This window comes from Cyprinus carpio, unplaced genomic scaffold, assembly GCF_018340385.1.
Source record: "Cyprinus carpio isolate SPL01 unplaced genomic scaffold, ASM1834038v1 S000006590, whole genome shotgun sequence".
NCBI classification, from domain to species: Eukaryota; Metazoa; Chordata; class Actinopteri; order Cypriniformes; family Cyprinidae; genus Cyprinus; species Cyprinus carpio.
Window position 1 is genome coordinate 991589 of NW_024879241.1, and position 24244 is coordinate 1015832.

Here is a 24244-nt window from a genome sequence, read left to right on the forward strand (position 1 = left end):
TCGTAGTGGCCAAAAGTGACGTCCAGCCTAGGAAATTGGACATCTTCACTCTTAATTTAAACAAAAAGTGATTTAGTAAGCATATTGCATAGTTGCTTAGAGTCAGTTGTTTTATTTGTGATGCAGTCATATTTTTGCTAAGCTGTCATACAAAGGAATTATGAACACATGCAAAAACAAGAGGACTAATGAAATGTTAATCACTTATGTTGTAGTCAGTGTGCCACTGTTGCCAGTTTAGTGATTTAGTGACCTCCTGATCCCTTTAGAGACTTTTTTTTTTTCAAAAGCCTAGCAACAAAATCAATTTCTTGGACAAATCTTATCTACATCCTGAGACTCTCCCATGACGTTATAAAGGTGAGTTCACTCATCTACAGTATATAAATATAAATATAGTTATCAGTGAACTCACCTTCAGGTCATTAGCAACATTAAGTGAGATACTTTCAGTTGAAAGCTGTTGGCAACACCGGTCAGCGGTTTTTAATTTATTTATTTAAAAAAACAATAAAATACAAATCCTGACATCACTTTTATCCACTCTGTGTCATCACTGGTTTCCATTCGTGTTCGTCCTGCGTGTGAGAGACACTGGGTATTATTCACAGCAGGTGTACACACAAATCTACACGTGAAATCATTTTCACCAACAAATCATGATTCACCAAAAACTTTACTACAACTTCTTCTAAATGTCCAAAAAAAAAATATATATATATATATAATAAAAAATTAAAAATGTGTACACAAATGAAACCTCATGTACACGAAAAAGCACAAACAGCCTTATAAACGTGTTCAAATGTTATGTTTCATCTTATCACGATAATAATGATATACTACATTTGATTCTGTAAGATTAAATCTGGTGAGAGTGCGTCAGGTTAATTTATATTATTGACATTTAAATAATAATTAGGCGATATGAGTAATACATAGATATGATTAGACTTTATATTTAAACTGAAATGTAAGAAGAGCTCTGTGAGCTGGCTCAGCTCTAAGCTGTTCATTGTGACTGAGCTGGCTTTGAGAAGGACAGAGAGGATTGTTTTAGGCCTGGACATCGCAGTTTTAGTTTTTCATTGTTAACTCAATTTTCATGTTTTATTGAACAGCAGAGAGGACTTTAATTTTGCTCTGGCGGCGTGACGTCATAAGGCTGCGCGCTCCCGCGTCTGTTGTGATCCGGCTCGAGAAAGGTCTGTGTTTAAAGCGTTTAAACTGATAGAAACCGTTCAGTCCATTTTATAGTTTTTAAGCGATGCGAGATCTGTTATTGAATGTAACATTGTAATACTTTATCTAACATTAATAGACGTTATTTAGTTTGAGTAAACGCACGCGCACAGAAGTAACAGAAAGATGCTTCTGTTTCGCTCGCTGTGTCTGAATCAGTTCATCATGAACACTAATACGGTCACTTCTAAGTAGTGACGGAGAAACGGAGCTTTTTGAGACTCGATTGAATCGGTTGCTTCTCAGATGATTCAGTGATTCGATGAGAATCTGTTGCTTCTGAAATGATTCAGTGACTCGATTGAATCAGTTGCTTCTCAAATGATTCAGTGGTTCGAATCTCCGCTCGCCGACGTCACCTGGGGGCTGTTTTATAAAACAAGTTTAGCAAGTAAGCCAGGCTTATTTCAGACTCATTGTCACTTGATTTGGTTCCATAAATCAAAATGACCTTAGCTCAAGCTCAGGCAGTGTAGCAACTTGTAGAACATTACAATATAAAATTGCTCTTTAAAGCATTAAAACCATTAAATTAAAAAGTAAAATAAATAATATAAAACTATATTTTATATGATGAGAGGAATACACATTAACTAATTTGAGCTAGTAATTAGGGCTGTATTAGCTAGCGTACATTTGATTCACAGTTACTGCTATTATAAAAATACACTTATATGTAGGATCAAAATTCTACATGCGTCACATTTAATGTACAATAACAAATATTTTAGCAGAATGTCTATTTTATTCAGAATTATCATGCTTTTGTTCCACTGCACTCCATCTGTTTAGCATGCATGCGCGCAGCAGCACTCGTTCACTCACGTAAGCTTTGCCCACTCCTGACAGCAAAATTGATATATCTGCATGACTTTCTAACATTTAGAGATGAAGAATATACCTGTGACGTGTCAGTTATGCACTGAGGAAAACACAATTTCTCAAGTGCATTAAACAGTACAAATATTTGCTGTTTGCGATGCTGGATCGATTTGATCCATGATCCACATTAAGAGCTGCTTAAGAATAAGCTGCACATCAAATTATCTTGACTCACTGAACCTGGATTGAATTAGTGAGATTGTGTGAACTTAATTAGTCGTTTATACAACTGCTTTAGGTCTGCTTTTATGAAAATGAAATCTGGTCGAAACTGTAAATTTAGCAAGAACAACAAACAAACACGACTGTTTCAAACCAGCTGAAAATGTTCTCTTGCTAGTGTGATTTATTGATAATAATCTACAAACTCTGATTCACCCACTGATCTATAATATAGAACTGGATTGCTCATGACGTCATTAAAGTGAAGCCGCCGCGCCGCCATATTGGTAATCCCTAGTGTGCGTAAACGTTCCATTGAATTAATAGGAAATTGTATGAGTTTAATGAGAAAAACATGACATAACAAGTCAGCGTTTTTTAAATCTGAAAGTATCCCAGTACATTCTTGCAATGCAGACACCCTAGGCATGTAAACGGTTATTTTTTTAAATGTCGGGAATTTCCCCTACTTATTAAAAACCTATGTTCATTTACAGTAGCGAACATCATGAACATTATAAACATCAGACGGACACGACCTCAACATATAAAACAAACCACAAAGTGCTCATTCTGAAATCTGAAGAAAGATTTATGCTTTGTATACCTTTATTTGCCTTGTACAGTTATTCATTGCTTATATAATTTAGTTATTGTTTTATTCGTACAGTAGGCTAGGCGCTAACTGCAAATGTTATAGTGTTTTTATTCGTTATTCAGCGCTAAGTGCAAATGTTTCAACAATGATTTCATTAACAGCATTCATTTTGAAGCAGGTAATGATTCAAACGGTTGTTAAATAATTATTAATTCAGCATACAATATTTTTACATGTAAACGGTAACGTTACTGCTAGTAAACATATTTGCGCGATCTTGGAGAGTCTGAAATAGATGTTGCTCAATCATGACATTAAAAAAAATCATAATTTATTCAGAGAAATAACTTACTATACACAGTATGGATTTAAAGACATTTAAAGGCTTTATTTCCAAGATAGTAAGTTAAGCTTTTCAGTTCAGTATACAGCAATATTAACATATGCTATTGTATTATTCACTCTAATATATTCAAATCAATTTCTGATACTAATACGTTCATGTTTAATAATTCCTGAATAATTATGTTCATAAAGAAATAGGCTATATTTTGTTAGATCGTTACCTGTGTCGTCAGTGAGCAGCAGACACACCCACCCATTGAAGGAGTACCGATTGAACAAGTAACAACATATAAATATTTAGGAATTCAGTTAGACAAACAGTTACAGTGGTCAAATCAAGTGGAGTATGTTTCCTCAAGAGTATGTCAGCGTCTATATTTCTTGAGGAAACTAAGAGTTCATGGTGTTGACAAGGATATTATGTTATTATTTTATAAGGCAGCTATTGAGTCTATAGTCCGATATGGTATGGTAGCTTGGTTTGGTAACCTGTCAATTAAACTAAAATCACAGCTTCAAACGTTGATAAAAAGGGCGGGAAAATATAATTGGACGGAGTGCCACCGACCACTCTTAATGAGCTTTTTGAGGAGGCGGTGAGGAAACAAAGTTTAAAATTACTAACGATCCGAATCATGTCCTCTACAGTGAGTATGAGATGAATGCCCTCAGGTAGAAGGTACAGGTTACCAAACTGTAGACTGAATAGGTTTAAATTTTCATTTGTACCACCTTCTATTAAAATATTGAATAAGAACAAACAAGGGGTGTGGGTTGGTGGTAATTATGTGTAGGGGATGTATGTTGTGTTATATGTATATTGTGTGCATCTGTTATCCCGAATGCCCAAGATAAATTTCTCCGTCAGGAGACAATAAAGGCAAATCAATCAAATCAATCAATCAATCAATCACCTAAATGGTTATACTGCCCCAAATGACCGTAAACACTGCAGATAACATCTGAAGTAAACATTAATTTACATACACATAACATAAAAACTAGTCCTGTTTGACTGATTTGCTTCAAATCGGGTGATTTTAGGACAGTGGTTTGAATTTGACTCAATGGTGCTCTCTGCCGGTAGGGATTAGTAAGATGGCGGATCGAACACTTCCGGTGGCTTCACTGCCTGCTGGCAGTTTAGAACGCGATGAGCGATCCAGTCATATATAGATCAGTAGATTCACATATACGTCACAACTTAATATGAACTGACTGTATAACTTGTACTCTTTCATGAATTAGTTTTGTGTGTTTTTGTCTAGTTAGGTGATTTAACTCTGACTCTACTGTCTACTGAACTAGTGTGCTGACTCCCTTTCTAGTGTGCTGACTCCCATACTAGTGTGCTGACTACTGAACTAGTGTGCTGACTCCCTTACTAGTGTGCTGACTCCCATACTAGTGTGCTGACTACTGAACTAGTGTGCTGACTACTGAACTAGGGAGCTGATGGAGAGATTTAGTTTGGGTTTATTTTGCTCTCTGTTCATCGTTCTCTTCATCTTAAAACAGAGAAAGTCCTGCTGAAGCGACTGAGATCCTCGTGACACACTGATACTGAACTAGTGTGCTGACTACTGAACTAGTGTGCTGATTACTGAACTAGGGAGCTGATGGAGATATTTAGTTTGGGTTTATTTTGCTCTCTGTTCATCGTTCTCTTCATCTTAAACAGAGAAAGTCCTGCTGAAGCGACTGAGAGTCTCGTGACACACTGATACTGAACTAGTGTGCTGACTACTGAACTAGTGTGTTGACTACTGCACAGTGTGCTGACTACTGTGCTGACTACTGAACTAGGAAGCTGATGGAGAGATTTAGTTTGGGTTTATTTTGCTCTCTATTCATTGTTCTCTTCATCTTAAACGGAGTAAGTCCTGCTGAAGAGACTGAGATCCTCGTGACACACTGATACTGAACTAGTGTGCTGAGTACTGCACAGTGTGCTGACTACTGAACTAGGGAGCTGACTACTGAACTAGTGTGCTGACTACTGAACTAGCGAGCTGAACACTGAACTAGTGTGCTGACTACTGAACTAGTGTGCTGACTACTGAACTAGTGAGCTGACTAGTGAGCTGGACTACTGAACTAGTGTGCTGACTACTGAACTAGTGTGAAGACTACTGAACTAGGAAGCTGACTACTGAACTAGTGTGCTGACTACTAAACTAGGGAGCTGACGAAGAGATTTAGTTTGGGTTTATTTTGCTCTCTGTTCATTGTTCTCATCTTAAACAGAGAAAGTCCTGCTGAAGAGACAGATCCTCATGACACACTGATACTGAACTAGTGTGCTGAGTACTGCACAGTGTGCTGACTACTGAACTAGGGAGCTGACTACTGAACTAGTGTGCTGACTACTGAACTAGTGTGCTGAACACTGAACTAGGGAGCTGACTACTGAACTAGTGTGCTGACTACTGAACTAGGGAGCTGAGTACTGAACTAGGGAGCTGATGGAGAGATTTAGTTTGGGTTTATTTTGCTCTCTGTTCATTGTTCTCTTCATCTTAAACAGAGTAAGTCCTGCTGAAGCAACTGAGATCCTTGTGACACACTGACTACTGAACTAGTGTGCTGACTACTGAACTAGTGTGCTGACTACTGAACTAGTGTGCTGACTACTGAACTAGGGAGCTGACGGAGAGATTTAGTTTGGGTTTATTTTGCTCTCTGTTCATTGTTCTCTTCATCTTAAACAGAGAAAGTCCTGCTGAAGGGACTGAGATCCTTGTGACACTGATACTGAACTAGTGTGCTGACTACTGAACTAGGGAGCTGACTACTGAACTAGTGTGCTGACTTTTGAACTAGGGAGCTGACTACTGAACTAGTGTGCTGACTACTGAACTAGGGAGCTGATGGAGAGATTTAGTTTGGGTTTATTTTGCTCTCTGTTCATTGTTCTCTTCATCTTAAACAGAGAAAGTCCTGCTGAAGTGACTGAGATCCTCGTGACACACTGATACTGAACTAGTGTGCTGACTACTGAACTAGTGTGCTGACTACTGAACTAGGGAGCGGACTACTGAACTAGTGTGCTGACTACTGAACTAGGGAGCTGACAGAGATTTAGTTGGGGTTTATTTTGCTCTCTGTTCATTGTTCTCTTAATCTTAAACAGAGAAAGTCCTGCTGAAGAGACTGAGATCCTCGTGACACACTGATATAAAGATGGCGTTTATAAAAGAGGAGAGTGAAGACTTCAGGATTGAAGAAGTGTTCAGTCTGAAACAAGAAGAGACTGAGGAACAAACAGGTTGGTTTCTTTCTCAAAGATGAATGCACTCATTTGATGTGGTTATTAAATGTCCAGCTCTACAGAAATGATGTTTCTGAAGTGTCCTGATTAAATTGTTTTTATTTGACATGGAGCCTCATGTGGACATAAGTTGATATAACACTACCATACAAACCACAAATACCACCTGACAAAAAAACAAAATAAATAGCCTAAACAAAACTATTTTGACATCACCCAGTAAATCAGGAGAAATAACAGAAGTAGCTTAAACAAAACAAGTAATTTGAGTCATGATCTTGATCTTTTTTTCACAAGTCACAAGTCTTCCAGTTTCCAAAATATCTTAAATTGTGTTCCAAAGATGAACAAAGATTTTACGGGTTTGGAACGAGATGGGGGTAAGTGATTAATGATGAACTTTTCATTTTGGCGTGGAGTAACCCTTTAATATCAACAGTTATCAATTCTGTAAAAAAATTTTAATAATTAGATTTTAAATTTGTAAGAAAAAATATTGGTTAATTCTGTGACATCATTAACTAGAAATGACCTCTAAATGGCTGTGCCTCGTGTTTGTGAACATAGAGGTTATATAGAGATTGTTATACATGGTCAGTGTTGATTTTTTTCACATTTGTGTCAAACATTCATGCAGTACTTTTGGCCCAGAGATATAGCATTAGAAGACTTCAAACTGAACCACACAGTGCATCAGCCATTCTGAACCTTACTGCTGTGGATATTCCAAATCATAGCCACCAAAGTGTCTCAGCTGGAAAAACGCTGTGCCACCAAAGCATTCTCAAGCACCACCAGCTGGCTATTTTCAGCTGAATGCCTCAGAAATCACGCACTGTACGTGGTAGGCAGCGCAATCCTAATAATCTGCGTACTGTCCTTATGTCCTCTTGTTACGTCCTTAGGGACGGTTAGTGTTTCTGTGCATTTTGTTTCTCTTTTACTGTCACTCTAACAGGCCGTTGCGGATTTGCTGTTTTGCCTGTCAATCATCTGTGACGAGTTGATTGGGTGTGCCCTGTGAGGGCGTGATCCTCATCATCCCGATGCTTGACACCTTGGGGAAGCTCTATTTAAGGGAGATGCTACTGCCAGTGCGGGAGAGAGACTTTTTGCTTTGATTTTGGTTTGTAATGTGTCTGGTTTTGCTTTGTTTGACTTAGTTTTTGTTAAGTGAGTTTGTCATGTGAATGTTGCCTGTTGGGATTGCCCTAAGAACTCCTTATGTGTGAGCTTTGAAAGTTTTAAACAGCTCTTCAAAGCTGGGTTAAGCTGGAAGGAGGAAAGGGGTTTAGGTAAGCATGTCACGTGACATACATTTACACACATTTTAGATGGAATTTTGTCTATGTACACTAGGTTAGGGATTTGTGCCACTCTCTGTATTTTTGTTTGATTAGTTAGAGCAGTTTAGTTACGACGTCGCGGACGTTGAAGACTTTTTCTTTGATCTTTTGTTTTTAGTTTAGGAGTAGATGGAAATGGTTTAGTTAGTTTCCTTTTTGATTATTTTATTTGGCACAATCCAGATTTCCCCTTTGTCCACCTCAGTTCCTAAAAATTATCTTTGTTTAAATATTGTTTTTTCTTGATGTAAAAGGGTTAGTATAGTTAATTTAATAAATTAACTTTATGTGACTCTTGTGTCTCTTGGTTTTCTCATTAAATTCAGTGATATGGTTGACAGGTGCCCGAACTGGTTTAATGTTCCCCTTCTCAATCCCTAGATTGTTAAGAGCTAAAAAAGGGTCGTAACATAATGGGGGCTCGTCCGGGATCCAACTAAATTAATAAGGAACCAGTTCATCACACCGTCTCTTGTATCACTGGGTGTATTGATAATTTGTATTTGCGGTTGTACAGCATCATAAAGATGGTTATGTTTAGTTTGGAAAGGTTTCTTGAAAGTCCCTCGCTAGAAGAATTAGATAGTTGTAGGAAGGATGATTTGGTGATGATAGCAAGTCATTTTCAGATTTCAGTAAATAAAAATGCTCGTAAAAAAGAGATTAAGTCTGTGGTATATAATCGATTAGTGGAGTTGAATGTGCTTGTGTTGCCGGAGAACGCTACAGTTGGGGACAGTGTGGAGGTGGATACTTTTGGTAGGAGTGAGAATGTGAGTGAGGAGGACCTAACGCCTATGGTGGAGGCTGAGGCTAGAGAGGGGTTGCCTCCATTTGAACCATTCTCCCCTATGTCTGTTTGCTCAAAAGAGGAAACGAGACTTAAGGTCCGTTTGGCCCGTTTGCAACTTGACTCGGAGGAGAAGGCAGGCAGAGATGAATTTGCGGTTACAAATTCGTAAATTTGAAATCGAGGCAGAGACGCAGGTAAAAATGCGACAGCTGGAGCTTGATGCAATGCGAATTGTGGGAGGGTCCGCTGTGCTACCAGATCTCCCTCGAGTTAGTCCCGCTGCCACTGACCGTTCTCCCATTGTAGTGCTTACTCCTACTGTTGCCCCAACATCTGCTTCATCCGTAACAGAGTCATTCGATGTTGGTAAAAATATCACCCTAGTGCCACATTTTCGTGAGACTGAGGTAGATTCATACTTTAGTGCCTTTGAGCGCATTGCTATGTCTTTTCGGTGGCCAAAAAGAATGTTGGGCTTTGTTATTGCAATGTCGCTTATGTGGTAAAGCATTGGAGGTTTTCTCTACCCTTTCCTTTGATGACAGTTTGAACTATGACACTGTAAAATTAGCAATTCTACGTGCCTACGAGTTAGTTCCAGAAGCATATCGGCAGAAGTTTAGAGGCCATAAGAAGAATTCTTCTCAAACCTTTGTGTGAATTCTCCCGAGAGAAGGCACTTCTCTTTGATAAATGGTGTAGTGCAACTAAAAAACTGATGATTTTAATTCCTTAAGAGTATTAGTTCTGCTTGAGGAATTTAAGGGATGTTTATCCGAACGTGTGGTTGTCTATTTGAATGAACAGAAGGTTAGTTCATTGTCGCAAGCTGCTGTTTTAGCAGATGAGTTCATGCTCACTCATAAGGGTGTCTTTTGTGTGACGCGCACTGAAAAGAGCGTGACTGGTAGTCCGTCTCAAACTCAGGGTGTTCGGGAGAAGTCTGGTATGCCGAAGTCGAAAGAGCTAAGGGATTGTTTTTATTGCCATAAAACCGGACATTTGATTGCTGATTGCCCGGTGCTTATACGTAAGCAGCAGTCTAAGAACCCGAAGAGTGTTGCATTAGTGAAGACTTTACTACCGTCTGAATTATCATGTTGTACGGACGTTTGTGACATAAATTACAAACCTTTTGTTATGCCAGGATTTGTTTCGTTATCTGGAAAGGAAGAGGATCAGAAAGAAATCTGCATTCTCCGAGATACAGGGGCTATGCAGTCAATGCTGTCTGATGTATTACCGTTCTCGGATGAATCATATTGTGGCTCAAACATTTTGATTCGTGGGATAGAAATGCAGGTAGTGTCTGTACCTTTGCATAATGTCCATTTACAATGTACACTAGTTTCAGGTGTCGTGCGAGTTGGAATTCGTACTTCACTCCCTGTAAAAGGAATTACACTCATCTTAGGAAACGATTTGGCTGGAGGCAAAGTTTTGCCAGCTCCAGAGGTGACTGATGTTCCGCAGGTTTGTCCAATGGTTGATGTGGCTGATTTGCATCCTGAAGTGTTTTCTGCTTGTGCAGTTACGCGTGCTCAGTCAGGTAAAACAGTGGACGAAGTTGATTTGGCTGACTCAGTGATGGGATCTTCGTTAGCGGATGATGGGAAACCCTGTGGAACTAAGATAAGTGGTGAAAATGTTTCTAAGGTGAAAAATTCAGACAATTTACTTGAAAGTTTTAGTTCAGTTCGTTAAATCTGCCTGTTACTCGTTCTCAGATCATTATGGCACAGAATGATGATCCCTCTTTGAGTAAATGTTTATCAGCTGTGATTAGCTCCGAGGCTGCAAAGAAGAAAAATACTGCATACTTCATAGACAATGGTTTACTTATGCGGAAGTGGTGCTCTAAGGTTGAGGAGGATTTGGACTGGAACGTGGTATATCAAGTGGTAGTTCCAAATAAATATCGTTCTCAGGTATTGTGTGTGGCGCATGAACATTTGCTCTCTGGGCATTTGGGGGTAACGAAAACTTACCAGCGTATTCTTCAGCATTTTTTTTGGCCTGGGTTGAAGCGGGACGTTGCAAAATTTTGTCGTACGTGTCATACTTGTCAAATTGCAGGAAAGCCGAATCAGGTTATCTCACCCGCTCCACTGTCTCCTATCCCGGTTATAGGAGAAGGGGAAGAGGTACTGGTTGACTGTGTCGGACCATTGCCGAAAACGAAAGCAGGTAATCAATATCTATGTACGATAATGTGTAGAGCGACCAGATTTCCTGAAGCTGTTCCATTGCGGAAGATTGCGGCTCCTGTTATTCTGAAAGTTTTGACTAAGTTCTTTTCTACCTTTGGACTTCCCAAAGTTGTCCAAACAGACCAAGGTACAAATTTTTTGTCGCGAGTTTTTACCCAAACACTAAAGTCTCTGTCTATTAAACATCGGGTTTCTAGTGCGTACCACCCAGAGAGCCAGGGTGCAATCGAAAGGTTTCATCAGACCTTGAAATCCATGCTTCGAAAATTCTGTATGGACTCAAGTAGAGATTGGGATGAAGGGATTCCCTTAGTATTGTTTGCTGTACGGGAGAGTGTGCAGGAATCACTCGGTTTAGTCCCGGCCGAGATGGTTTTTGGACATACTCTTCGGGGACCGTTAAAGGTTTTGAAAGAACAGATGATAGAGAGTAAGACAGAGAAACGAACGAACGTCCTCGATTACGTTAGTCGATTTCGAGAGAAACTGCATAGTGCATGTGATCTTGCACGTAAGTTCCTGAAAAATGCATAGTCGGAGATGAAGGATCGATTTGACAGACACGCTGTTGCACGGTCTTTTCAGCCTGATGACAAGGTGGTGGTATTATTACCAATACCAGGGTCTGCATTGTCTGCTAGATTTACCGGTCCGTATAACATAGTTAGGAAACTGAGTGATACTGATTATTATTGCACTCCCGAAAGGCGGCGCAAGACGCGTGTTTGCCACATTAATATGCTTAAAGCATACCATGATCGTGATGTAGGGGAAACTTGTTAAGCAGGTCACTGACAATGCAGCTGTATTGATAACGTCTAAAGCTTTGTCTGTTGTAGAAGGTGACATGAATGCTGATGAGGATGGACTGGTAGTAAGAAATACTCCTCAACAGTGCAGTAAGGTGGATAACTCCGCTATTCTATCCAATCTGACTTCTCAGTTATCTTCTCTACCTGATGGGCAAAGACATGATGTGGTAGCTCTCATCACATCATTTCCCGTTCTATTTTCTGATGTCCCCTCCCAGACTAGGGTGTTACAGCATGATATTGATGTTCGAGGTGCGAAACCGATAAAACAACATCCTTATAGAGTTAACGAGATTAAGAGATCTGCTATGAAGACAGAAACTGACTATTTGTTAGAAAATGATTTAGCTCGCTATAGTTATAGTCCGTGGAGCTCCCCATGTCTTCTCGTTAAGAAACCTGATGGTTCTTTTCGTTTTTGTACGGATTACCGAAAAGTCAATGCGGTCACCGTGCCTGATTGTTATCCGCTCCCTAGAATGGAGGATTGTGTCGACAGTATTGGGTCTGCCAGGTTTGTTAGCAAACTTGACTTGCTTAAAGGCTATTGGCAGGTTCCATTAACCCCACAGGCATCCGACATATCTGCATTCGTTACTCCGGATTGCTTTTTACAATATCAGGTTATGTGGCATTCGGGTTACGAAACGCCCCTGCTACGTTCCAGCGATTGATTCAAATTGTCCTCGCTGGGGTACCAAACTGCAAGGCATATTTGGATGACCTGGTGATCTTTTCTAATGACTGGGAAGAGCATTTGTCATTGTTGCGTACGGTGTTTGAACTTTTAAAACATGCATCTTTAACACTTAACCTCGCTAAGTGTGTGTTCGGTCAAGCCACTGTGACCTATTTAGGAAAGCAGGTAGGAAATGGGCAAGTAAAGCCGGTAGAAGAAAAAGTGGTGGCTATTACTAAGTTTCCTGTACCTGTTACACGGCGAGAGTTAAGACGATTTTTGGGTATGATTGGTTACTACCGAGGTTTTTGTAAGAATTTTGCCACGGTAGTAACTTCTCTTACTAACCTCCTCAGCCCTAAGCAGACTTTTGTGTGGTCTGAAGAGTGTCAGGTGGCCTTTGAAAAATGCTAAGGCTTTGATGTGTACCAGTCCAGTTCTGGCGGCTCCTCAATTTAATCGTGCATTCAAGCTGGAGGTCGACGCGAGCGCAGTAGGCGCTGGAGCAGTCCTGATTCAGGAGGGTAAGGATGGTGTGGACCATCCAGTTTGTTTTTTTTCTCGTAAATTCAATAAACATCAAGCAAATTATTCTACCATGAAAAGGAAACCCCTAGCTTTGCTACTAGCCTTACAGTTCTTTGAAGTCTATTTGGGTTTTTCTAGTTTGCCTACAATTGTGTTTACTGATCATCATCCCCTTGTGTTTTGTGTCCTCGCATGTACAATGCAAACCAACGATTGATGCGTTGGGCTCTGTTTGGGCAGAATTATCACTTGGAAATTCATCACAAGAAAGGTTCTGAGAACATCCTTGCTGATGCTCTTTCTAGAGGTTGATTTTAGGTATGTGGGTATAATAGTGCTTCGCTTATGTTTAGATTTTTTTTCTCCTTTCGGTGACTATGAGTTTGATCTTAAATGTGGGGGTGTTACCTCCTTAGGGACGGTTAGTGTTTCTGTGTATTTTGGTTCTCTTTTCGGTGTGTCTTTGCCTCTCTTTTACTGTCACTTTTACTGTCACTCTAACAGGCCGTTGCTGATTTGCTGTTTTGCCTGTCAATCATCTGTGACGAGTTGATTGGGTGTGCCCTGTGAGGGCGTGATCCTCATCATCCCGATGCTTGACACCTGGGGAAGCGCTATTTAAGGGAGATGCTACTGCCAGTGCGGGAGAGAGACTTTTTTGCTTTGATTTTGGTTTGTAATGTGTCTGGTTTTGCTTTGTTTGACTTAGTTTTGTTAAGTGAGTTTGTCATGTGAATGTTGCCTGTTGGGATTGCCCTAAGAACTCCTTATGTGTGAGCTTTGAAAGTTTTAAACAGCTCTTCAAAGCTGGGTTAAGCTGGAAGGAGGAAAGGGGTTTAGGTAAGCATGCACGTGACATACATTTACACACATTTAGATGGAATTTTTTTCCTATGTACACTAGGTTAGGGATTTGTTGCCACTCTCTGTATTTTTGTTTGATTAGTTAGAGTAGTTTAGTTTACGACGTCGCGGACGTTGAAGACTTTTTCTTTGATCTTTTGTTTTTAGTTTAGGAGTAGATGGAAATGGTTTAGTTAGTTTCCTTTTTGATTATTTTATTTGGCACAATCCAGATTTCCCCTTTGTCCTCCTCAGTTCCTAAAAATTATCTTTGTTTAAATATTGTTTTTCTTGATGTAAAAGGGTTAGTATAGTTAATTTAATAAATTAACTTTATGTGACTCTTGTGTCTCTTGGTTTTCTCATTAAATTCAGTGATATGGTTGACAGGTGCCCGAACTGGTTTAATGTTCCCCTTCTCAATCCCTAGATTGTTAAGAGCTAAAGAAGGCTCGTAACACCTCTACTACTTTACTCTCTATTCCAGTTGGTGTCTGGAACTGCCAGTCTGCTGTAATCTATTTCTACTCATTCAAGTCTCAACCTCATGGCCCTAACTGAGACTTGGATCAAACCTGAGGACACAGCCACTCCTGCAGCCCTCTCCATCCTTATTGGGAAGGGCAGAGGGATGGGCCTACTTTTCTCAAAAGTCTCAAAGAATGGAAATTTGATAGTCTGCCATCTCTTCCTGGCAACAGTTCATTTTAATCACAACACAATTACTATTAACCACCCTGTTCCAATCCATTTTGTAGTTATTTATCATCTCCCAGGTCAACTGGGTAACTTCTTAGATGACTTGGATGTGTTACTCTCAAACTTCCCTGAGGATGGTACTCCTTTGGTAGTACTTGGTAACTTCAACATCCACCAAGATAATCCACAGGCTGCTGACTTCAACACTCTGCTTGCCTCATTTGACCTCAAGCGAGCGTCTACTACAGTGACTCACAAATCAGTTAATCAATTGGACCTTATCTACACACGCTACTGCTCAACTGCCCACTTAACTTATACCGTTGCACACCTCAGACTGCTTCTAACCTCACACTGACTCCGGACACAACACACACTCTTCTGTAGGTCACCTTATAGTGTAACCTACTCTCGCTCTCTCCCACTCGCCTTTCATCTATGGTTTCATCTTCACTTCCTCCACCCTCTCAGTTTTCAGCACTGGACACAAACACTGCTACTGACATTTTTTGCTCCACTCTAACGTCTTGCTTAGACAACTTTTTGCACTCACTTACTCACATTATCAACACCTCTCTTCACTCTGGTACATTTCCCGCAGCATTCAAGCAGGCTCGGGTAACCCCACTGCTTAAGAAATTCAGCACTTTTAGAAAACTACAGACCCTTATTCCTTCTTCTGTTCATTGCAAAGACTTTTGAGCGAGTTGTGTTCAACCAACTCTCTATGTTTCTTGCACAGAACAACCTAGTGGACAGCAATCAATCTGGCTTCAAAAGCGGCCACTCAACTGAGACTGCACTGCAATGTCAGTTGCAGAGCAGTGGACTTAGACTTAGCTGGTGACGTTTTGTGGTCAGTTTGCAGAGGATGACAGTGTTGAATGCAGAGCTATAGTCAACAAACAGCATCCTCACGTATGTGTTCTGTATTTTCAAGTGATTCAAAGCAGTGTGTAGAGCCAAGGAGATGGCGTCCTTTGTGAAACCTTTTCACTCTGTGTGGGTTGAGTGAGGCCGGTATGGAATTCTTAATGTGCGAGAGGGAAGAGCCTTTCAAAAAACTTCATCACTACTGCAGTGAGGGCCATTGGTCAATAGTTATTCAAAGAAATTATATTCATTTTCTTTGCTACTGGCATAATGATGGCTGATTTTTGTCACTTAGGTACTGATGCCAGAGACAAAGACAAAATGAAGATGTCAGTGGAACACTGCCTGGGCCCACAGCTTTGTTTGGATTTACTCTCCACAGTGTGCAATGTACATCACAAATGCTCAGTGTCAGAGGCTGATCAACTTCTGTGGCTGGGATTGTGACCGTTGTTAAGTTGTTTCTGTTCTCAACCGAGCAAAGAAATTGTGAAGCTCGTTCGATATTGAGACATAACTGTGGGGGAGAAAAGGTGAACTTTTGTGTTCTGTGAGAGCTCTGATTCCTTTCCACACACTCCTGGTGTCAGAGTTGCTGAAGTGTTCTTCAATATGTCGTCTATAGCTGGCTTGTGATTTTTTTTTTTTTTTATGCCCTTCTTAAGATTGGGTTTAGCTACATGTTATGCTTTGGGGTCACCACATTTAAAGCCTTTTTTGCGTGTTCTCAGAAGGTTTTCCCCTCTTTGTTTATCCATTGTTTCTATTGTCTTCTCCACTGTAACATTTCCTAAACGCCTGTTAATGTAGAAGAGTACAGTGGCTGTGTATTCCTCCAGGTCTGGCAGTTTCATGGGTTTCACAACTCCCAGACAGCGCAATCAAAACAGTCCTGAAGCTGTGCTATGGCATCCTCTGGCCAAATCTTGACAGTTTGAATGGTGGGTCTTGACTTGCGAATGAGAGGTCTCTATGCTAGGGTCAGAAACAGTGAAGAGATGATCAGACTGACCAAGAGGATGGCTGGAGAAGGCTCTGTGTGAGTCCTTGCTGTTGGTGTACACATGGGCCAAAATATTGGAACATCTGGTGGAGACATTTCACATGCTGATAGAATTTATGGAGCACTGTTCATAGATTGTTGAAGGCTGTTTTGGTTACTTTTCTGTTTGCTCCTCAGCTGCCACAGTACTAATAAGATCTAGTATGCATGTTGTTGGTTGGATAACTGTTGATATAGACAGCTAATTCCTCTCACGCAAGTGCAGAAACTACATGTTGTGCTGCCATCACATGCTATCGGAAATTTCCTGTTTCCCACTTATGAAGTTGTGATTACAAGATTGTCATATTCAAGTGCTTTAATGTCAGAAAGAATAAAATGTAGCATGCCATTGGTTGACAATCATATAAACATTCTCCACACTATACATGCAGTTTGCTGACAATCCTGGAATTTTGATCAAATACATGCTTATTTCACTGCTTATAAAACAAAATATGATCATTCATATCTAGCCTATAAATACAGTAATTTAGCGACAAGACAAAGGGATGCAGTTGTTGTGAGAACAGCACTGACAGCAGCAATAGTTGTCCCCTCCACCATGTTTCAAATTCTACCACACTCGGAAACTTCTGGTATCAAAATTATTTCTGAATTTCCCAGTAGTAAATACAACTTGAGAGGCTGTTCATATCCAATTTCTGATTAGGAAACTAGATTTACGCTAATTCCGATAGCACGTGAAGGCAGCATTAGTTTGCAGTGGTCTGTTGTTGATCTAAACCAAAAAGCTGTGCTTGAACACAGTCGGCTTTCAACACTGATCGTTTTTTGAAGTCAGCTTGATGTGTCCAAGCTTTAATGTTCCTTTTCACATCTTTTGCTTTGTGGTTTTAAAAAACCGTGGTTAACTTGTATTTGTCTTTGTTTTTGTTTTAGAGCTGCTGGTGCTGAAAGTGGAGAATCAATCAATCAATCTGAATGAAATGGAACAGACATATCTGTATGAGAAACACCATGATTTAATAACTGGTGAAGAAGCCACACAAACGGCAGCTATACGTAAAAGAGCTCAGAAAACCAAATCTAACAGCTCTTTCACCTGCCATCACTGTGGAAGGAGTTTCAATGTAAAACAAAAACTTCAAACACACATGAGAGTTCACACTGGAGAGAGACCATTCACCTGCCAACAGTGTGGAAAGAGCTTTGCTTACCAAGGAGCCTTTAAAAGGCACACGAGAACTCACACGGGAGAGAAGCCTTACACCTGCCAACAGTGTGGAAACAGTTTCACTCAGAAAGGATCTCTTAATAATCACATGAGAACTCACTCAGGAGAGAAGCCTTTCACCTGCCAACAGTGTGGTAAGAGTTTCGCACAAAAACCACACCTACAAAGACACATGAGATCTCACTCGGGAGAGAAGCCTTTCACCTGTCAGCAGTGTGGAAAGAGTTTTACACAGAAAAGTACCCTTCGTTCCCACATGAGCATTCACACTGAAGGGAAACCTTATACATGTGAACAGTGTGGAAAGAGTTTATCTGCAAAACAAAACCTTAAAATCCACATGAGAATCCACACTCAAGAGAAGCCTTACTCTTGCAAGTATTGTGGGAAGAGTTTCACACATTTATGCTCACGTAATTACCACATGAGAGTTCACACTGCGCCAAAGCTGTTCACATGTGACCGTTGTGGAAAGACCCTCACAACAAAATTTAGCCTTGAGTGTCACAAGCTCAGGCACACTGGAAAGAAACCCTTCAAATGTGATCAGTGTGGAAGGCGTTACATATGTAAGGTAAGACTTAATTACCACATGAAGAATCATTCAGCAGAGAAATGCTGTAAATGTGCTCAGTGTGGAAAGAGTTTCAGGAATAAACGTAGCCTAAATGCTCACGTGAGAAAACAACACACACGAAAAAAGCCTATGGGAAGACCTTCTCACAAATAATCTTAAGATTCACATGAAATATGTGTGGAATCGTGAACAAACTCGCATGAGATTTCATTTTGGGGAGAACTATTTTTATATGCGATCACTGTACGAAGTGTTTCTCAGTCAAATGAAACATGAAGACTCACACTGGAGAGAGACCTTTCACGTGTTTCTGTGTGTTCCTGAAACATTAAAGAAAATCCTGGAAATAAAGTGTGACCGTGATAAGAAGCAAATTTTAAAAAAGAAATAAAGAAGCAATTTTAAAATTCACCAGCATATTCACTCTGGAGGAAGGCCTCATGAACTGTGATTAATGTAATGCATTTATTTTGACATTACATCTGATAGATACACCTGAGAAGTGGCCCTGCAATTTAAAATAGCATCAAAAAATAGGTATCTGTTTGAAATTAAGACTACGCTCACACCACAGCTTATTATGTACAGTAATTGATGATGGCACCTTCATAGCCATGTCTTTTATTTGTATTATTCACTTTCTTTATACTTGTCATGATCTCCTGTTTCCACACCTGACTGCCTCCTTTGCTATAGTTTCAAAAATTGCAGTAGACGATCTAATTTCGACTGTGTGGAGATATTGTGCCATTCAGTTTACTGATAACTTGGAATCAAAATATTACCTTTCTGTTTTAATGTGAAATGCCACAATGTAACTAAATGGTTATAAATAAAATGGTGAACTGCATGAAGTATTGAACATTGCACTGAATTATTTGATGCACGTTTAATGAGAGAATGCCCATGTAAACTTGTTTCAAGTTGATCCTGGAAGGTCGCTGTCCTGCAGAGTTTAGTTCCAACCCTAATCAAACACACCTTAACAAGCTAATCAAGGTCTTCAGGATACAAGTAGGTATTTTTTTTCAGGGTTGGAGCTGAAACCTGCAGAACAGCGGCCCTTCAGAAACCATGTTCTTGACTTAATTATGGCTACTCTTGGAAAGGGTATGGCTACTCTTGGATTGGGTTGGGTATATTTGGGATGTTTTACGATACCGGTGCCAAATCAATACTTTTAAAATGATATGTGGATAATGTGTTATTCAAGCCATCTTGGATATTTTTATGATTAAGTATATCTAATACATTGCTTATCGACATAGCCTTTATATCACATAAGCATGTTAACTGGCTGATGTTGTGGGAGTAAAAATACAGGTGACTGGTCATATAATTAGAATATCATCAAAAAGTTGATTTATTTCACTAATTCCATTCAAAAGTGAAACTTGTATATTATATTTATTCATTACACACAGACTAATATATTTCAAATGTTTATTTATTTTAATTTTGATGTTTATAACTGACAACCTAAGGAAAAACCCAAATTCAGTATCTCAGAAAATTAGAATCTTGTGAAAAGTTTCAATATTGAAGACACCTGGTGCCACACTCTAATCAGTTAATTAACTCAAAACACCTGAAAAGCCCTTAAATGGCCTCTCAGTCTAGTTTTGTAGGCTACACAATCATGGGGAAGACTGCTGAATTGACAGTTGTCCAGAAGACGACCATTGACACCTTGCACAAGGAGGGCAAGACACAAAACGTCATTGCAAAAGAGGCTGGCTGTTCACAGAGCTCTGTGTCCAAGCACATTAATAGAGAGGCGAAGGGAAGAAAAAGATGTGATAGAAAAAGTGTACAAGCAATAGGGATAACCACACCCTGGAGAGGATTGTGAAACAAAACCCATTCAAAAATGTGGGGGAGTTTCACAAAGAGTGGACTGCAGCTAGAGTCAGTGCTTCAAGAACCACTACACAAAGACGTATGCAAGACATGGGTTTCAGCTGTCGCATTCCTTGTGTCAAGCCACTCTTGAACAACAGACAGCGTCAGAAGCGTCTCGTTTCAAAAAGGACTGGGTACTGCTGCTGAGTAGTCCAAAGTTATGTGCTCTGATGAAAGTAAATTTTGCATTTCCTTTGGATATCAGGGTGCCAGAGTTCCCTGGAGGAAGAGAGGAGAGGCACACAATCCCACGTTGCTTGAGGTCCAGTGTAAAGTTTCCACAGTCAGTAATGGTTTGGGGGGTGCCTGTCATCTGCTGGTGTTGGTCCACTGTGTTTTCTGAGGCTCCAAGGTCAAACGCAGCCATATACCAGGGAAGTTTTAGAGCACTTCATGCTTCCTGCTGCTGACCAACTTTATGGACATGCAGATTTCATTTTTTGAATACCAACAGGACTTGGCACCTGCCACACAGTGCCAAAGCTACCAGTACCTGGTTTTAAGGACCATGGTATAAATGTATAAGCAAGTGAAATCTGTTTCTTAATTGGAGTAAATGTAACAACACTCACCTGACCTTTAACCCCATAGAAAATCTATGGGGTACTGTGAAGAGGAAGATTTGCGATAAACTGCCAGACCCAAGAATGCCGGTCACAGAAGAGCTGAAGGCCACTATCAGAGCAGCCTGGGCTCTCATAACACCTGAGAAATTTAAATCAAGATATTGTTTTCTGAAGACAAAACAGTGCCACAGACGGATCGACGTCTCCATTCCAATTGCGACACGCCCCCGCCGCATTGCTGCAGTAATTCATGCAAAAGGAGCCCCAATGGATGTGGCTAAGTATTGAGTGCTGTACATGCTCATACTTTTCCTTTTTATACTTTTTGCTACTATAGTTGGCCAAATTGTAACAAATGTAACAAATCATTGCTGAATTTATTACTACAAAATATCCTTTCTTTGTATTGGTCTGAAGTTTAAATTCTAATTTTCCGAAGGATGGATCTGTGTGATTGAGATACTGAATTTGGGATTTTCCCTTAGTTGTCAGTTATAATCATCAAAATATAAAAGAAATAAAACATTTGAAATATATCAGTCTGTGTGTAATGACATGAATATAATATACAAGTTTCACTTTTTGAGTGGAATTAAATGAAATAAAGTGTCTTTCGATAAACTTTTTGATGAATTCTAATTATATGACAAACACCTGTATATAACGTAAAAAACCATAATAATGTTCTCTCTTTTGTTGGACAAACAGGTTTAGAAATGCTTATTTAGCATAGGTAACCGGCAGAGTAGTCACTGTCTGGGTTGAAGTTTGTCCCCTCTGCAGCTACGGTATCCCTCTAATGTCCACGGTGTCCAGCTGGCTGCTGAGTGGTTTCAGAACAATTCATTAGCAGCCAGGTGCTATATAAGTCTTCACTGTCGGGCTAAGAGAGATTCCCTGGTTTGGCTACAGTCTTCTTGCTGTTTGGATGTGTGGCTCCCTGTGTAACCAAGGTATATGTAGATGTTTTATACGATGTAGCAGGCTAAGCATTTAGCATTGTTTAATACTGGGGTTATTGGTAAAATAGGTGTCAGACTGATTGCCAGACGCTTCCGGGTAGTCGTGCAGTGTACTACCGAAGGTATTTTTGTGCATCTTACTGCGTTACAATGTGAGTGTCATTGTGGGACATGCCTTTTCGTTTAATGAGCATATTTGCACATAGGTCTCGGGCAAGGCACCTGCCGGGTAGCTGTGGCCACCATTAAGACGCAATATCTAAAAGGTAAATGTTTTGTGTTACAGGTAGAAACCGGTGTGTTAGGGATTGATAGTCTTGAACACATGCAAAATGAGTCTGATTGTGTTGTCCTGATGTAATGCATGGTTGTGTTAATTGTCAACCCTTAATAGAAATGTATTTAATGAATATATTGTGTGTAACAACTATTGTAGGATTGTGAAGACTGGTGCAGGGGCTCTTTTTCCACTGGTCATCTTGTATATCACCTGGAGGCAGATTGCTCCTGCTGCTTTGCCTTGCCTAAATTAAGTCTATTGATAGTTGTGCCTTTCTTTTATATTTTCTTTTCTTTTGTTTTTAGTTATTTTGCTGTGGCCTCTGAATAGTGCCCCTGTCGGACCAATGTGGTATTGGCTGTTCCAGTAGTATACATAGTCCTGTTAAGATTCTGTTCAGCTGTATACCTTATCCATCCTGCTAGTGATAACGACCTCATTGCCTTCTTCCCTCTTTCTCCAGAGTATTAAAGCAGCTGTTCATAGGAGAGGTTCCTGGGTCCGTCTTCGTGCACTGCACCTCGTATTGTAGTGGTAAACTGCAACCTCACAATATTGATTGAATCACTTGTTTGTAGTGGTTTGTGCCTATGTGTGTGCGTGGTGGTGTGTGTATGCTTTTAAAAGTAGGCACCAGAGTTTAGAGCACGGTTGGTGAACTTCACGTTTATCCCGGACAGGTAACCTACCTTGACAGCGAATTGATATGGTCCTGTTACACTGCTAATCATAGTGTCTCTGGTAGCAGCCAATACCAGTCCTGGTCTCTCTCTGTAGGCCAAGTCTTTTTGGTTGCAACTACTGTGCCTCTACCATGACGGTGTGGCTCTTTTAATTATACTATTTACTAATAAAGTTTTTTTTTTTTTTTTTTTTTACTGAAAGCACGTCTCTGTTTAGTTCATCTTTGGTGTATTTCTATGAACCTGCTTGCCTTAGGTTAGGTATTCAGCGGTTAATATGCAAAGTATATCTTGGTGTGAGAGGCACCAGGTGGCGTAGTCAAGAACCTTTAAGCCTAGATCTGGTTAAAGTTCTCTAAGGTCACACATATATAAGTGCTGCAATTATAAATAAAATAGTGAACCAGTATCAGAAGATTCTATTTTGGCTCAAGGAGGAAAAGGTGAAGTTCAATGATACACAGAGTCAAGGCTGCGGTGCAATTGTGAATTGTATTTCATATAGGACAACAAGCATTTACAATATTTACACGTGCACATAGGAAGTATTCAGTTCAAAGTTATTAATGAACATACAACAATCTTAGTATTCAGAATTCTTTAAATCATAAAAAAGGTGCATGACGCCGCAGCGGTTCACAACACACAACCCTCAAGACAGGCAGAGTCCAAGGAGTCCATGATGGAACAATTCATAAGCTCAGTGCCAATATATAGATGTGTATCGATTAGCAGCCTGCAGCGCCTCCTACCACATCGGTAGATACATGCACTCCAAAGCATCAGTTTAGGGCCTAGTGGCTCGCCATCAATGCACAGAACCTGGCCAGTTCCCGTATCATTAAGTCACTCAACAGCAGTCAATTGAAAAGGTAGGGGCAATCTGCAACAGCTCGACACACCAGCTCCCACACACACACACACCAAACAACAGCGCGCGGCCGTATTTAAAGGAAAGTGACGCAACACTGTCTCAAGTCTCGCGATACCTCACGAAGTCTTGCGACAACGCGAACACAGAGGGGAGCCGCAAATAAGGAAAATAAGGCAAAAACACCTGGGTTACACCCTCCCCCCCTTAAATCAGGCACGTCCCCGTTGCATAGAAACTGCAGAAGCAGCTATTATCAATTTAGGGACAGAGTCTACTGCCGTGGCTTGACTAAGGGCCTCTGTGTAAAACATTAGCCAAACTATGAAAAAAGTGTTTGAACGACTGAAATTAATGGGTTGCCCAATACTGCATATTGAAGTCATTGAAGGGGTTGACGCTGCCGACCTGAACGTCTAGGTACTACATCAGATCCCATTATATCACTGGGGGCAGTAGCAGAACTATAAACAGCAGGACCCACAAATGACTCAGATTGGACCGGCTCACGAAACTTCAGCCTCAGACTCTCCTGAAGCACTTCAGCTTCAGGCACATAGACAATTATCTCTTCCACAGGAAATTTCCAATTCTCCTCCCACAGGTAGCTCCATCTCTCTCATAACATGTTCGTCTATCGGATCAAGTAGAGGATTTCCAGGCTCTTCTAACTCAGCCTCTTCCACAGAAGCTCCTACCTCACAGCTGGACATAGATGGATCTTCAGCAATGGTTGGCCAGGACTCTTCAACTTCAGGTAAGTGGGGTTCAAGTGAGATTGCAATTGAAGATCTTATTGCAGGGCTTTGTGGAGAAAGTAAAAACAGAATCAGTATCACTTGTGGCTGTCGGTAAGGGACAGAACCCCACAATGTCACGA

The 24244-nt window shown here is 40.3% G+C and overlaps 1 protein-coding gene across 1 annotated transcript; it reads left to right on the forward strand.

The window, feature by feature from the left end:
* The first annotated feature begins 1127 nt into the window (after positions 1-1127).
* Positions 1128-18957, forward strand: LOC109085125 (gastrula zinc finger protein XlCGF8.2DB-like). Its single transcript, XM_042754774.1, has 3 exons — positions 1128-1205; positions 6363-6497; positions 17229-18957. Exons 2-3 carry the CDS (start codon positions 6413-6415, stop codon positions 18251-18253), a joined length of 1110 nt encoding a protein of 369 aa, XP_042610708.1. The 5' UTR covers positions 1128-1205; positions 6363-6412; the 3' UTR covers positions 18254-18957.
* Positions 18958-24244: the final 5287 nt, after the last annotated feature.

Bases quoted from the DNA above. Each gene is read 5' to 3' on its own strand.
- LOC109085125 (XM_042754774.1), top strand. From the start codon at position 6,413: ATGGCGTTTATAAAAGAGGAGAGTGAAGACTTCAGGATTGAAGAAGTG. The intron at 6,498-17,228 runs GTTGGTTTCTTT...TTTTTGTTTTAG, and splicing joins AGAGACTGAGGAACAAACAG to AGCTGCTGGTGCTGAAAGTG.